At 43.2% G+C, this 14,986-nt stretch overlaps 2 protein-coding genes across 2 annotated transcripts; both read right to left on the bottom strand.

Annotated features, from left to right (window-relative positions):
* Positions 1–847: 847 nt before the first annotated feature.
* LOC141023265 (SNF2 domain-containing protein CLASSY 4-like) lies at positions 848–1,339 on the bottom strand. The gene has a single exon (XM_073499669.1). It carries the CDS (start codon positions 1,337–1,339, stop codon positions 848–850), a length of 492 nt encoding a protein of 163 aa, XP_073355770.1.
* A 7,533-nt stretch (positions 1,340–8,872) lies between these two features.
* LOC141023264 (SNF2 domain-containing protein CLASSY 3-like) lies at positions 8,873–9,364 on the bottom strand. The gene has a single exon (XM_073499668.1). The coding sequence runs from the start codon at positions 9,362–9,364 to the stop codon at positions 8,873–8,875; it is 492 nt and encodes a 163-aa protein (XP_073355769.1).
* Between the last annotated feature and the right edge of the window lie 5,622 nt (positions 9,365–14,986).

Genomic DNA, 14,986 nt, shown 5'->3' with positions numbered 1-14,986 from the left:
AAATAAAGCTAAACTTTTTGTTCAGGTTGTTCTCATGCAGAGTCATGTCCATTGTCCGGGTATTCATTTTCCATCTCCTGATGATACACAATGGGCAACTCGAGTCAGGCTCTCAGCACCTTCTACGCACATTGTAGATTGAAGTGTAGCAATTGTTGTTGGGAAGGATGAAAAAGTGTGAAGCACACATGACATACATCAAACATTGTATTGATGCCTTCTAAAAATAACAAAAACAAACAAATTAGACTGATGGAATATGATATCGGTATACATGACATACATACTCCCAAGGCATGCCAGCAGATTCCTTAGGTCTGAGGCATCCAGCCTGTTCTATCCCTGATTGAAAAATAATACACTTGTGAATTTGGAAATGAACAGAGATCGACCATAACAAATATAAAGCGAGAACATAAGAAATGTCAACACAAGACTTGAGAGCGCCTGATCGCTTATTTGGTCAGACTTGTACGAGGTTAGCTATAACTATGGGATGGTGCATGGAGTGTGTGTGTGCACTCCTTACAGCATGAACAATGGAAGCACCTAAATGGTGCAGCCCCATCTTCCAGATAGATATAAAAATTGTAGGGCTGCCATTTTCAATTTTTTCCACCCAAAGGAGGCGTACCACATATACGATCAGAATTTAGAATGTCTATTTTCAATACCTTGCAAATAATTTTACTTCTTTTGTTGAAGAATCCATAAATTCAGAATTTGATAGAACGTGTGCTTGTCCACAAATGATATAAAAGGATAAGTACCACAAACAAATATGGAAATTGCAATATTCTGAGCTCAGAAGCTTCCACTTACCAGAGATCTATAAGTTCTATTGTCACTATGAGAGGAGTACATTCACAAAAGTCTCTTTCAGATTGTCATCTTCTGTCGTTTGTTCCAAAATCCTGTCAATGGAAATAAATTCCGGTGACGGGTTGCAATCCGCAAGCTGTGGCCCACTTGAAAACAACAATTTGGACAGTTGCTCCCTCTTAGCATGTATATCATATTTGCCCTTCTCTTGTATTCCTTCTGCGATTAGATTGTATGTATAGACAATCTTTTGCTGACCAATTCGATATGCATATCCAATCGCCTGCCTTTGGACAGAAGGGTTCCACACAACATCGAGGGGCACCACACGCGATGCTCCAATGAGGGTAATACCTTCTCCACACACCTTGGTCGATGCAAGCATGACCTTGGACTCGCTCTCCATATCATTGAAGCCCACCATCAAGGCCTTGCGGGTTTTAACGGAGACATTTCCACTCATATACAGGAGCTCGTCGCGTTTAGTCCAGTTGAACTCTTTCCTCAGCTGTTCCATGATCAAGTCCAATGGTTCAAGAAACTGGTTAAACACAAGCACTCGCTCTTTCAAAGCTTCACTACTGGAATTTTCGTCTTTGCTTAGTGTTAGGCTATTTGTCGAGTGCAGTATGTTAGGCAGTCGGCAATAGTATGTTTGCCGAGTTCCTACCAAAGACGTACTCGACATAAATTAAAACTCGGCAAATAGGTACTTTGCCGAGTATCACCAACGAAACGCTTGGTAAAACAACAAAACTCGGCAACCAGGGTGTTGCCGAGTGCTAAATTCAGAAAAGGGGGTCTTTGCCGAGTGTCCCACTCCGCAAAAGGGGGTCTTAGCTACAATGCATTGTTTTGGCTGTAGCAGTTGCATACGACCTCAGATGAAGATGCTTCAAAAATCAAAGTTGTTCATTTTGATGAGACTGATAATTTTATGTCGAAAACTTTTAAATTTGAGGCCATATTATTTAAACTTTTTCCCATAAAAATTTGGTCCCAAATGACCAATGCAATGACCATATTCATTCCATAGATTATGATAATGTGGTGAACTTGGGCATATAGGTGAATCCTTCCATTAGAAACAACGTTGCCAAATAGAGTTTTGAACTTTTTGACAAAAATAACATTTCCTATTTTCTAAGTATCAAAAATGTGTATTTTTGTGAGGCGATTACAAAAACCAGGGCGCAAAATGGTTCTATCCTAATTTTCACATGAAGTAGGCCATATTTGATGGACAACTACCAAGTGTTATAGATTTTCTAGGTATCTAGTTACTTTCACACATTTAAATGACTTTATGCCAATTTCCCGAAAGTAATTCAATTTGAACTGAAATTGTGTGATAGCTCTGTCCTAAAAATTAGCAAACAACATATTTAGGTACACAAGTATTCATTATATGGAAGAACCACTTATAGTTTAGAAATGTTCAACTCCTTGCTATAAATAGTCATGCCAGTCATTTTGACCCCTTTGAAAAAATGAAAGAAAATGCATAAAAGTTTATAAACTGCAATCCTTTCGCATGGACTCATTTTATGTGTACTATTTGTGAGGAAAAATGCCTAACTTACATTACGACAATTTTGAAAAACAAATCCTTCACAAAATGGGCTATGAAGTATGGAAATTCATGAGTTTCAAGCCAAATGATTAAGGTGAGGACTATATTCATTGCATAGTTTATGATAATGTGGTGAACTTGGATATATAGGTGCATATTGGCAATGCAAACAATGTTGCCAAATAGAGTTTTCAACTTTTTATACAATAAAATCATTTTCTATTTTCTATGTGTCAAAAATGGGTATTTTTTGTGAAGCAAGTACAAAAACCACGATGCAAATTGGTACCACTCTAATTTTCACATAAAGTAGACCGTATGTACTGGACAATTCCCAAGTTCTATAAATTTTCTAGATCTTTAGTTACTTCCGCACATTTCAATGACTTTATGTTGATTTCCTGAAAGTAATTCAAATTTGAACTTTAAGTGTGTGATAGCTCTATCCTAAAAATGAAAAAAAAAACATGTTTAGGTACACAAGTAGTCATTGTGTGGAAGAACCACTTAGAGCTTTGAGAGATTGGACCCCTTGTTATAAATAGCCATGCCGACCATTTTCACCCCGTTTTGGATAAAAGAATACAAGTTCAAAAATGCAATCCTTTCGCATGGACCCCTTTTATGTGTATTAGTTGCGTGAAAAAATGCCGAACATTCAATATGACAATTTAAAAAAAAAACCTTTACAAAATGGGCTATCGTGTATGGACATTCATGATGACTTTCATGTCAAATGACCAACGTGATCGCCATATTCACTGCATAGTTTATTGTAATGTGCACACATTTGCCACATAGGTGCATCTTACCATTACAAACAATGTTGCCAAATAGATTTTCTACCTGTTCTGTACAACAAAATTAATTACTATTTTCAAATGTAAAAGAATCGTATCTTTTGTGAGGCAAGTACAAAAAATAGGATGCAAAATGGCTCCACTCCAATTTTCACATAAAGTAGACAATATTTGATGGCAATTCTCAAGTTTTTGGTTCATTTGCAATATTTCTAATATTTTTTGGTATTTACGGAGTGTTACCCTCGGTAAAAGTCATGTTTTTATTGATTGGCAAAGAGAAAGCACACTCTCGACCAATCTCACGAAATCATATGGATTGATCACGTGGCAGCCTTCCATTGGGCTTTATCTCACCGCACCTTCCCCCCTCTCTCTCTCCTTATCTCCTCCATCTCAATCACAGCCACGAACACCTCCTCTCTCTTTCTTCTCTATCGTCTCACACCAAGCACATCTCACTGTTCACCACTGGCCGCCGGAGAAGAGCAAAAGACCGGCGACTTGGGCGGCGCCCTGTGCAGCGTGCTCTTCGGCCAGCTCCTCGTGACGCTGGCCGAGTTCAACCTCGAGTATGGCAGTGGCCTAGACATCTACGGCATCTCAGAGATCAAAGGCTTCAACACGTTATCCGGCTCGCCGGCGTGATGCGTGTGTGTTGTCTAGCATTGTACCTGCGTGTGTTATGTTGGCATGTTGATGCATGCATGCCAGTTTATTGTGTATTTTTTTTTCGGGGTAAAAGGGATTTGTATTACTCAAGAGCTAAGAATGTCCTCCCTACACAAGCTAGGGATATTGTCCGGGCCGGAGCGGAGCCAGACCACAGTACGGTCTTCCGTCCTTCCAAAGTTCGCCAACGTATGGCTTACATTATTCTGCTCTCGAGAAATATGAATAACATGACACTCCCTTTCACTCATAAGATGCTTCGCTTCCGAGACCACCATGGCATACTGCGACCGGTCTTGTCCTGAGGCATTGATCAGTTGCACTGCCTGCAGACTATCGCACTCGACGATAAACGGCAGCTCCATCCATTGGAGGGCCAAAGCTATGCCCTCCATGCACCCAGCTAGCTCGGCATGTAGAGGGTCCGGACAAGACCATAGCGAGCGACACGCGGAGAAAATAATGGCCCCTTCCTGGTCACGGAGCACCATTCCCGTCCCGGCCCTCCCGTCATCATGGGAAAAGGAGCCGTCGACATTCAGCTTCGTCCAGTTGGCGGGTGGGGGACTCCATTTGTGGGCTGTTCGTGGCACACCTCCCACATGCGATATAGGCTGTTCTGCACCTTCTTGTTGGATGGTCATCTTCCCTTTGTCCCAATCTTCTCGCGGATACTGCTGGATCCCGAGCAGTGAGGTTACGTAGCTCTGCAAAAAGCGACGAGATACCTCCATAGGCGGCGCCGGTTTGTCATGAGTGATCTCGTTGCGCACATGCCAACATCTCCACAGCAGCATAATCAGGCGCAGCCGGTCCCCTTCATTACTTTCTGCAATTAGGTTCAGGAGCCACTCCGGGCCGGTGTTATAGACTGACTCGATGTCCGGTATACTCCACACCTCCGCCATAGTCCGCCACAAATGCACCGCCCGAGGGCACCTGCAAAACACATGAAAAGTGTCCTCGCGCTCGAGACCACATAATGGGCATATATCAGTAACCTCCATGTGTCGACTGAATTTATTAGACCATGTGGCAAGGGAATTAGTAGCCAAACGCCATGCAAACACACGCACCTTAGGAGGAGCAGGGCACCTCCATAATAATGCCCAGACGGCACGTCGCCCGTCCGGTGCCCTGCTCGCTGCGACTGAAGAGGGACGAAGCTTGTCCTCAAGCGCCAGCCGGTACGCGCTACGTACGGTGAAGATACCAGTACATTCTGCACCCCATGCAAGGAAATCTGCCCTCAGCCGAGGGGACGCTTTAATCTTTAGTATCTCCTGAACATCAACGGGCAAAAAGTACTGTTGAAGTAGGGTTCCGCGCCATGCACCATACTCGTATAGGAGCTCTGAGACTCGCCGGAGATGGCACCTTCCCTGTTGGGTAATTGGTGGCCGACCAACAGGGTGTGGTATCCAGGAGTCCCGCCAAATTCGGACCGACTGCCCGTTACCGATGCGCCAGACTAAGCCTTTCCTCAGCAATTCCAACCCTTGCACAATGGCTTGCCAAGTTTGCGACGCGTTGCTAGTGAAAACAGTATCTTCTAATCGTCCATTAGGGAAATACCTTGCCTTCAAGACGTGCGTACAAAGACATTCCGGGTTGACTAAAATACGCCATGCTTGCCGAGCTAACATTGCTTGGTTAAAGAGTCTGAAGTCCTTGAATCCCATACCCCAGCCGATTTGGGCCTCAGCAGCGAGTCCCAAGATTGTGTATTGATGTATGCATGTGGCTGGGCGGGCATGATGCGCGTATATGCTTTGGATTAGAAGTCCGCCGGCTGATATGTGCGTGTGTACTGATGCGATGAGCACCTAGACAACAATAGGTAGACCCGTCTGTTGTCTTGAGCCCGCCCTACCGCAAGCGCGACAAGCTACAGCCATCAGCGCCGCCGCCGGTGTCTTTTTGTTCTACAAAAAAGTTTTACCGAGTGCAACACTTGGCAAAACATTGACACCTGGCAAACTGACTGATTTCGTACTTTTTCATTCTCCGTTAGTTATTTTTTACGAAGTTTAAACCTTTGCCGAGCACCATGAAAACACTCAACAAACTTGTTGCAGAGAGTCGGGCAAATGGTTCTCAGCAAACTTCTGTTTGCCGGAAGGGGGTATGCCGGGGGTCCTTTGCCGTGTTTTTTTGCCCTTTGCCGAGTTTTCTAGGCACTCGGTAAAGGCGCTGATTCCAGTAGTGCTTGACATAGATGCACGACCTCATAAACAAACCTTGTCTTAACTCCTTCACTTGGCATCAGTTGTAACCTCTCCAACGGAAGCTCGTCCGCAATAGATGTTCCTTCTTTTGGCAACTTTTCCATGCCAGCGACGAGTGGCGGCTGTACGGACGCAAGACAGATCTTGTATTCTGAATCGAAACTATTCGCTTATTGACGATGTCCCAGACTAGGGGTACTCACCACATCCTCTCCCGACCGGTGGGTCAGGCCAAGGACCCCCATGGCGGTTCACTAATGGGCCACTTCGGGCAGCACATGACATATACGAGGAAGATCTCGTAAGACTTGGTGATCAAGACAAGGACTCCTCTCCAACAATATACCCATCTAGGACACTTGTTATCGTAGGCCTCCGGTACATTATATAAGCCGAGGCCATGCTAGTCGATACACAACATCTCACATTCATCATCATCATAATCATTACCCCTAGGGTGTAGACCACAACTTACGATCTCGAGGTAGATCAACTCTCTACTTTGATACACCCATAATATAAGCAAGAGCAGGACGTAGGGTATTACGTCCTCAAAGAGGGTCCCAACCTATGTAAAAACATCATGTCCCTTGTCTCTTTTTACCATCGATCATATCCCATAGCTCGCCCCCCTACCCGAGGTCTATTGGTTTTGACACCGACTTTGGTGCTTTCATTGATAGTTTTGCTATGTGATCGAAAGAAGGACCAATGGGACCATCGGTCAGCGACATAGATCTTCATGGCGCGACTTCCGTGCCCAAATCTCTAGTTAGCGGATCGTACCTCCTCCATCGAGAGTTAAGGCATGATAAGCTTTCATCAACATCAACTCCGATCTATCATGGGAGAATCATCCATGGAGCTCGGGGGCTCAACGTCAGCATTGTTCTCAGGCAACCGTGCAGCTTTTCTGGACAGTGGTTTCGTGTTCGCCGTCCCTGCCACCTCGAGTATCGCTTTGACGATTGATTTGGTGGAATTGTGAGAAATTGAGTCTAGAACAAACCTGTAAAATCTCATTGTGTTCCAACGGACGAATCTCCGATATACCAGAGCGCTGTCGAATCTGGACATGAATCTAGATGAGTTTAGGGCGAGGAGTACAACGTCCAGCCGGGACATTCTTTGGAATACCCAACCGGTCATTGGCTATGGAATTTTTATATTGACCATCCCTCAAAATTTCAGCTCGATCCGACCGCTCAAACTCTGGGTCGAGTCCGAGGAGTGCATCAATTTTCGGATATTTCTGCATGAACGCGATATTGGACATACTTTCTGGAGGATTTTTTTCCTAGAGTAGTGTGTGTTGTTCTTACCTAGTGCCCACAAATTTTAAAGCCTTTTTCAAGGTAATCTTCACCGTCGCGTTGGTGTCAAACCAGCCCGACAACGTTGCTCCAGGGCTGCCGACTTGCACTAAATAGATCATCGCTTCGTCGAGCCGATGTCAACCTTATTGGACCATCACCTTGGTGAGCCGACCAAGAGTTCGGCATGGCGAAGGCTAAATCATCACCAATATCGTCGCCCCATGAATTACACGGGGTGGGCGAACTCTCATCGCCTTGCAGTTACTTCATCAACCTGGCATCGACCGCGTCACAAATTTGGACCTGCGTCGGGATCAGCATGTCGCCTCTTCTTCAAGCCAACATCTAACACGCCGACCTGCTTCGACTCGTCAGCTGAGATGGAGGCTTTGACACCTCGGCTGTACCGGGGGCTTCGACTCGTCAGCTGACCGTGCCGCCACTTCTTTTAGCCAAAGTACAACATGCCGACCTCCTTCAACTCGTTAGCTGACTGTGCCGCCTCTTCTTCAAGACAACATCCAGAAAGCCAAAATTTCAAAGATGTACATGGAATTTACACATTTTGACAAGCACGACTTCCTTTTTAGAAAAATGGATGATACATTTTGACCAAAATAAAGCTGAACTTTTTCTTCAGGTTGTTCTCGTGCAGGAGTCGGGTCCATTGTCCGGGTAATCATTTTCGCTTTCCCGACGATAGACAACGGGTAACTCGAGTCAGGCTCTCAGCACCTTGTACGCACATTGTAGATTGAAGTGTAGCAAATGTTGTTAGGAAGGATGAAAAAGTGTGAAGCACACATGACATACATCAAAGATTGTATTAATGCCTTCTAAAAAAACAAAAACAAACAAATTGGACTGATGGAATATGATATCGGTATACATGACATACATACTATCAAGACATGCCAGCAGACCCCTTAGGTCTGAGGCATCCAGCCTGTTCTATCCCAGATTGAAAAATAATACACTTGTGTGAATTTGGAAATGAACAGAGTTTGACCATAACAAATATAAAGCTAGAATATTAGAAATGTCAACACAAGATGAGAGAGCTCGATCATTTATATGGTCAGACTTGTGCGAGCCTAGCTATAGCGATGGGCTGGTGCATGGAGTGTGTGTGTGCACTCCATACGGCAAGAGCAATGGAAGCACCTGAATGGTGCTGCCCCATCTTCAAGATAGATATAAAAATTGTAGGGCTGTCATTTTCAATTTTTTCACCCAAAGGAGGCGTACCACATATACGATCTCAATTTAGAATTTCTATTTTCAATACCTTACAAATAATTTTACTAATTTTGTTGAAGAATCCATAAATTCAGAATTTGATAGAAAGCCTACTTGTCCAATAGTGATATAAAAGGATAAGTACCACAAACAAATATGGAAACTGAAACACCCTGATCTTAGAAGCTTCCACTTACCATATATCTATAAGTTCTATTGTCACTACGATGGGAGTATATTCACAAAAATCTCTTTCAGATTTTCATCTTCTGTCATTTGTTCCAAAATCCTGTCAATGGAAATAAATTCTGATGAAGGGTTGCACTCCGCAGGCTGTGGCTCACTTGAAAACAACAATTTGGACATTTGCTCCTTCTTAGCTTGTATATCATATTTGCCCTTCTCTTGTGTTCCTTCTGCGATTAGATTGTATGTATGGACAACCTTTTGCTGACCAATTCGATATGCACGTCCAATCGCCTGCCTTTGGTCAGAAGGGTTCCACACAACATCGAGGATCACCACACGCGATGCTCCAAAGAGGGTGATACCTTCTCCACACACCTTGGTCGATGCAAGCATCACTTTGGCCTCGCTCTCCATATCATTGTAGTCCACCATCAAGGCCTTGCGGGCTTTAACAGAGAAATTTCCACTCATATACATGAGCTCGTTGAGTTTAGTCCAGTTGAACTCTTTCCTCGGTTGTTCCATGATCAAGTCCAATGGTTCAAGAAACTGGCTAAACACAAGCACTCGCTCTTTTAAAGCTTCACTACTAGAATTTTTATCTTTGCCGAGTGTTAGGCTCTTTGCCGAGTGCAATATGTTAGGCAGTAAGCAATAGTATCTTTGCCGAGTTCCTACCAAAGAAGTACTCGGCAGAAATTAAAAACTCGGCAAATAGGTAATTTGCCAAGTATCGTCAATGAAACACTCGGTAAAACAACAAAACACGGCAACCAGGGTGTTGCCAAGTGCTCAACTCGGAAAAAGGGGGTCTTACCTACAATGCATTGTTTTGGCTGTAGCAGTTGCATACGACCTCGGAAGAAGATTCTTCAAAAATCAAAGTTGTTCATTTTTACGAGACTGATAATTTTATGTTGATAAGTTTTACATTTGAGGCCATATAATTTTTGTCTCAAATGAACAACGCAATGAGCATATTCATTCCAGACTTTATGATAATGTGGTGAACTTGGGCATATAGGTTGCAAACAATGTTGCCAAATAGGGTTTTGAACTTTTTGTACAAAAATATAATTTTGAATTTTCTAAGTATCAAAAATGTGTATTTTTGTGAGGCAATTACAAAAACCAGGGTGCAAAATGGCTCTATCCCAATTTCCACATGAAGTAGACCATATTTGATGGACAACTACCAAGTGTTATAGATTTTCTAGGTCTCTAGTTACTTTCACACATTTAAATGACTTTATGCTGATTTCCCGAAAGTAATTCAATTTGAACTGCAATTGTGTGATAGCTCTGTCCTAAAAATTAGCAAACAACATTTTTAGGTACACAAGTAATCATTATATGGAAGAACCACTTATTGTTTGGAAATGTTCAACTCCTTGCCACAATGCCAGTCATTTTGACCCCTTTTGAAAAAATAAATAAAATGAATAAAAGTTGAAAAACTGCAATCCTTTCGCATGGACTCCTTTTATGTATACTATTTTTGAGGAAAAATGCCTAACTTACCTTACGAAAATTTTGAAAAAAATTCCTTCACAAAATGAGCTATGAAGTATGGACATTCATGTCTTTCAAGCCAAACGATTAAGGTGATGACCATATTCATTGCATAGTTTATGATAATGTGGTGAACTTGGATATATAGGTGCATACTGGCATTGCAAACAATATTGCCAAATTGAGTTTTCAACTTTTTATACAATAAAATCATTTTCTATTTCCTATGTGTCAAAATTGGTTATTTTTTGCGAAGCAAGTACAAAACCAAGGTGCAAATAGGTACCACTCCAGTTTTCACATAAAGTAGACCGTCTGTAATGGACAATTCCCAAGTTCTATAAATTTTCTAGATCTCTAGTTACTTCCGCACATTTCAATGACTTTATGTTGACTTCCTAAAAGTAATTCAAATTTGAACTTTAAGTGTGTGATAGCTCTGTCATAAAAATTAACAAAACACATGTTTAAGTACACAACTAGTCATTATGTGGAAGAACCACTTTGAGCAATGAGAGATACGACCCCTTGTCATGAATAGCCATGCTGGCCATTTTGACCCTATTTTGAAAAAAAGAATACAAGTTAAAAATGCAACCCTTTCGCATGGACTCCTTTTATGTGTATTAGTTGCAAAGAAAAATGCCGAACTTTCAGTACGACAATTTGGAAAAAGAATCCTTTACAAAACGTGCTATCGTGTATGGACATCCATGACTATCGTGTCAACTAACGAAGGTGATTGCCTTATTTACTACATAGTTTATTGTAATATGCACACATTAGCATGCAAAATGGCTCCACTCCAATTTTCACATAAAGTAGACAATAGTTGATGGCAATTCCCAATTTTTTGGTACATTTGCAATATTTCTAATATTTTTTGGTATTTACGGATTGTTACACTCGGTAAAAGTCTTGCTTATACTGATTGCCAAAGAATAAGCACACTCGACCAATCTCACGAAATCACATGGATTGACACGTGGCAGCCTTCCATCTGGCTTCATCTCACAACGCCTTCGCCCTCTCTCTCTCTCTCCTTATCTCCTCCCTCTCAATCACAGCCACAAACATCTCCTCTCTCTTTCTTCTCTATGTTCTCACACCAAGCACCTCTCACTGGTCACCACTGGCCGCTCGAGAAGAGTAGAAGACCAGCGACTTGGGCGACACCCTGTGTAGCGTGCTCTTCGGCCAGCTGCTCGTCACGCTGGCGGAGTTCAACCTCGAGCATGGAAGTGGCCCGAACATCTACGGCATCTCAGAGATCGAAGGCTTCAACTCGTTATGTGGTTTGTCGGCGTGATGCATGTGTGTTGTCTGGCATTGTACGTGCGTGTGTTATGTTGGCATGTTGATGCATGCATGACGGTTTATTGTGTATTGATGTATGCATGTGGCTCGGCCGTCATGATGCGCGTACATGCTTTGGATTAGGAGCTCGCCGGCTGATATATGCGTGTGTACTGATGCGATGAGCACCTAGACAACAATAGGTAGACCCGTCCGTCATCTTGAGCCCCGCCCAACCGCAAGCGCGACCAGCTCCAGCCATCGGCGCTGTCGCCGGTGTCTTTTCGTTCTACAAAAAAGTTTTACCGAGTGGAACACTCGGCAAGACATTGACACCATGCAAACTGACTTATTTTCTCCTTTTTTTCTCCGTTAGTTCTTTTTTTTATGGAGTTTAAACCTTTGCTGAGCACCATGAAAACGCGCGACAAACTTAGTGCCGAGTGTCCGACAAATGGTTCTCGGCAAACTTCTGTTTGCCGGAAGGGGGTATGCTGGGTGTCCTTTGCCGAGTACTACACTCGGCAAAACCTTTGCCGAGTTTTTTACCATTTGCCGAGTTTTTGAGGCACTCGGTAAAGGTGCTCATTCCAGTAGTGCTTCACATAGACGCAAGACCTCATAAACGAATCTCGTTTTAACTCCTTCACGTTGCATCAGTGGTAACCTCTCCAACGGAAGCTCGTCCACAGTAGATGTTACTTCTTTTGGCAACTTTTCCATGCTAGTGACGAGGGGCGGATGTACGGACACAAGAGAGATCTTGTCTTCTGAATCGAAACTGTTGCACTTATTGACGATGTCCTAGACTAGGGGTACTCACCACATCATCTCCTGAATAGTGGGTCGGGCCAAGGACCCCCGTGGCGGTTCACTAACGAGCCACTTCGGGGAGCAGATGACATATACCGGGAAGATTCCACAAGACTTGGTGATCATGATAAGGACTCCTCTCCACCAATGTACCCGTCTAGGACTCTTGTTATTCTAGGCCTCCGGTACATTATATAAGCCGAGACCAGGCTAGTCGATACACAACATCAGACATTCATCATCATCATCATTACCCCTAGGGTGTAGACCACAACTTACGATCTAGAGGTACATCAACTCTCTACTTTGATACACCCATACTATAAGCAAGAGCAGGACGTAGGGTTTTACCCATCGATCATATCTCATAGCTCAGCCCCCCTACCCGAGCTTACTGGTTTTGACACCGACATTGGTGCTTTCATTGAGAGTTCCACGGTGTGGTCGAAAGAAGGATAAATGGGACCATCGGTCAACGACTTAGATCTTCATGGCGCGAATTCGGTGCCCGAATCTCTAGTTAGCAGATCATACCTCCTCCGTCGAGTGTTGAGGCATGATAAGCTTTCATCAACATCAAGTACGATCTATCACGGGATCATCATCCATGGAGGTCGGGGTCTCAATGTCAACATTGTTCTCAGGCAACCGTGCAGCTTTTCTGGACAATCGTTTCGTGTTTGCCATCCCTGCCACCTCCAGTGTTGCTTTGACAATTGCTTTGGTAGAATTGTGCGGAATTGAATCTAGAACAAACCTCTATAATTTCATTGTGTTCCAATGGACGAATCTCCGGTAATCTCCAATATACTGGAGCGCTGTCGAATCTATCTCAGAATCTAGATGTGTTTAGGGCGAGGAGTACAGAGTCCAGCGGGGACATGCTTTGGAATATCCAACCGTTCTTTGGCTACGGAATTTTTATACCGACCAACTCTCAAAATTCCAGCTCGATCCGACCGTTCAAACTCTGGGTCGAGTCTGAGGAGTGCATCAATTTTCGGATATTGCATCAACGCGATATTGGACATACTTTCTGAAGGATTTTTTTCATAGAGTATTGTGTGTTATTATCAAACACGTGGCCATAAATTTTATAGGCTTTTTCGAGGTAATCTTCACCGTCGCGTTCGTGTCAAACCAGACCAACAACATTCCTCCAGGGCTGCCGACTTGCGCTAGATAGATCCACGGTTCGTCGAGCCGAGGTCAACCTCATTGGATCATCACCTTGGTGAGCCGACCAAGAGTTCGACATGGTGAAGGGTAAATAATCAGGAATCATCGCCCCATGAATTACACGGGGTGGGGACACTATCATGGCCACACAGTTACTTCATCAACCTGGCATCGACCGCGTCACAAATTTTGACATGCGTCGGCATCAGCATGTCGCCTCTTCTTGAATCCAACATCCAACACGCTGACCTGCTTCGAATCGTCAGCTTAATGGAGGCTTTGACACCTCGGCTGGACCGGGGGCTTCCACTCGTCAAGTGACCGTGTCGCTTCTTCTTCAAGCCAAAGTACAACACGCCGACCTGCTTCGACTCGTTAGCTGACAGTGCCGCCTCTTCTTCAAGACAACATCCAAACAGCCAAAATTTCTAATAAGTACATGGAATTTATACTTTTTGAAAAGCACGACTTCATTTTTCGAAAAGTGGATGATACATTTTGACCAAAATAAAGCTAAACTTTTTCTTCAAGTTGTTCTCGTGCAAGAGCCAGGTCCATGTCTGGGTATTCATTTTCCATCTCCCGGCGATAGACAACGGGCAACTCGATTCAGGCTCTCAGCACCTTCTGCGCACATTGTAGATTGAAGTGTAGCAATTGTTGTTGGGAAGTATGAAAAAGTGTGAAGCACACATGACATACATCAAACATTGTATTGATGCCTTCTAAAAATAACTAAAACAAACAAATTAGACTGATGGAATATGATATCGGTATACATGACATACATACTATCAAGACATGCCAGTTGACCCCTTAGGTCTGAGGCATCCAGACTGTTCTATCCCTGATTAAAAATAATACACTTGTGAATTTGGAAATGAACATAGATCGACCATAACAAATATAAAGCGAGAACATTAGAAATGTCAACACAAGATGAGAGTGCCTGATCGCTTATATGGTCAAACTTGTGTGAGGCTAGCTATAGCTATGGGCTGGTGCATGGAGTGTGTGTGTGTACTCCTTACGGCATGAACGATGGACGCCCATGAATGGTGCTGCCCCGTCTTCCAGATAGATATAAAAATTGTAGGGCTTCCATTTTCAAACTTTTCACCCAAAGGAGGCGTACCACATATACGATCACAATTTAGAATTTCTACTTTCAATACCTTGCAAATAATTTTAATTCTTTGTTGAAGAATCCATAAATTCAGAATTTGATAGAACGCGTGCTTGTCCACAAATGATATAAAAGCATAAGTACCACAAAAAAATATGGGAATTGCAACATTCTGATCTTAGAAGCTTCCACTTAACAGAGGTCTATAAGTTCTATTGTCA

This window comes from Aegilops tauschii, chromosome 5 (assembly GCF_002575655.3).
Source record: "Aegilops tauschii subsp. strangulata cultivar AL8/78 chromosome 5, Aet v6.0, whole genome shotgun sequence".
Classification (NCBI taxonomy): domain Eukaryota; kingdom Viridiplantae; phylum Streptophyta; class Magnoliopsida; order Poales; family Poaceae; genus Aegilops; species Aegilops tauschii.
Note: the sequence above shows the minus strand (reverse complement) of the source record. Positions and strands in the feature narration are given on the sequence as shown.

Excerpts from the sequence above, each read along its gene's own strand:
- LOC141023265 (XM_073499669.1), bottom strand. The coding sequence starts at position 1,339 with ATGGAACAGCTGAGGAAAGAGTTCAACTGGACTAAACGCGACGAGCTC.
- LOC141023264 (XM_073499668.1), bottom strand. The coding sequence starts at position 9,364 with ATGGAACAACCGAGGAAAGAGTTCAACTGGACTAAACTCAACGAGCTC.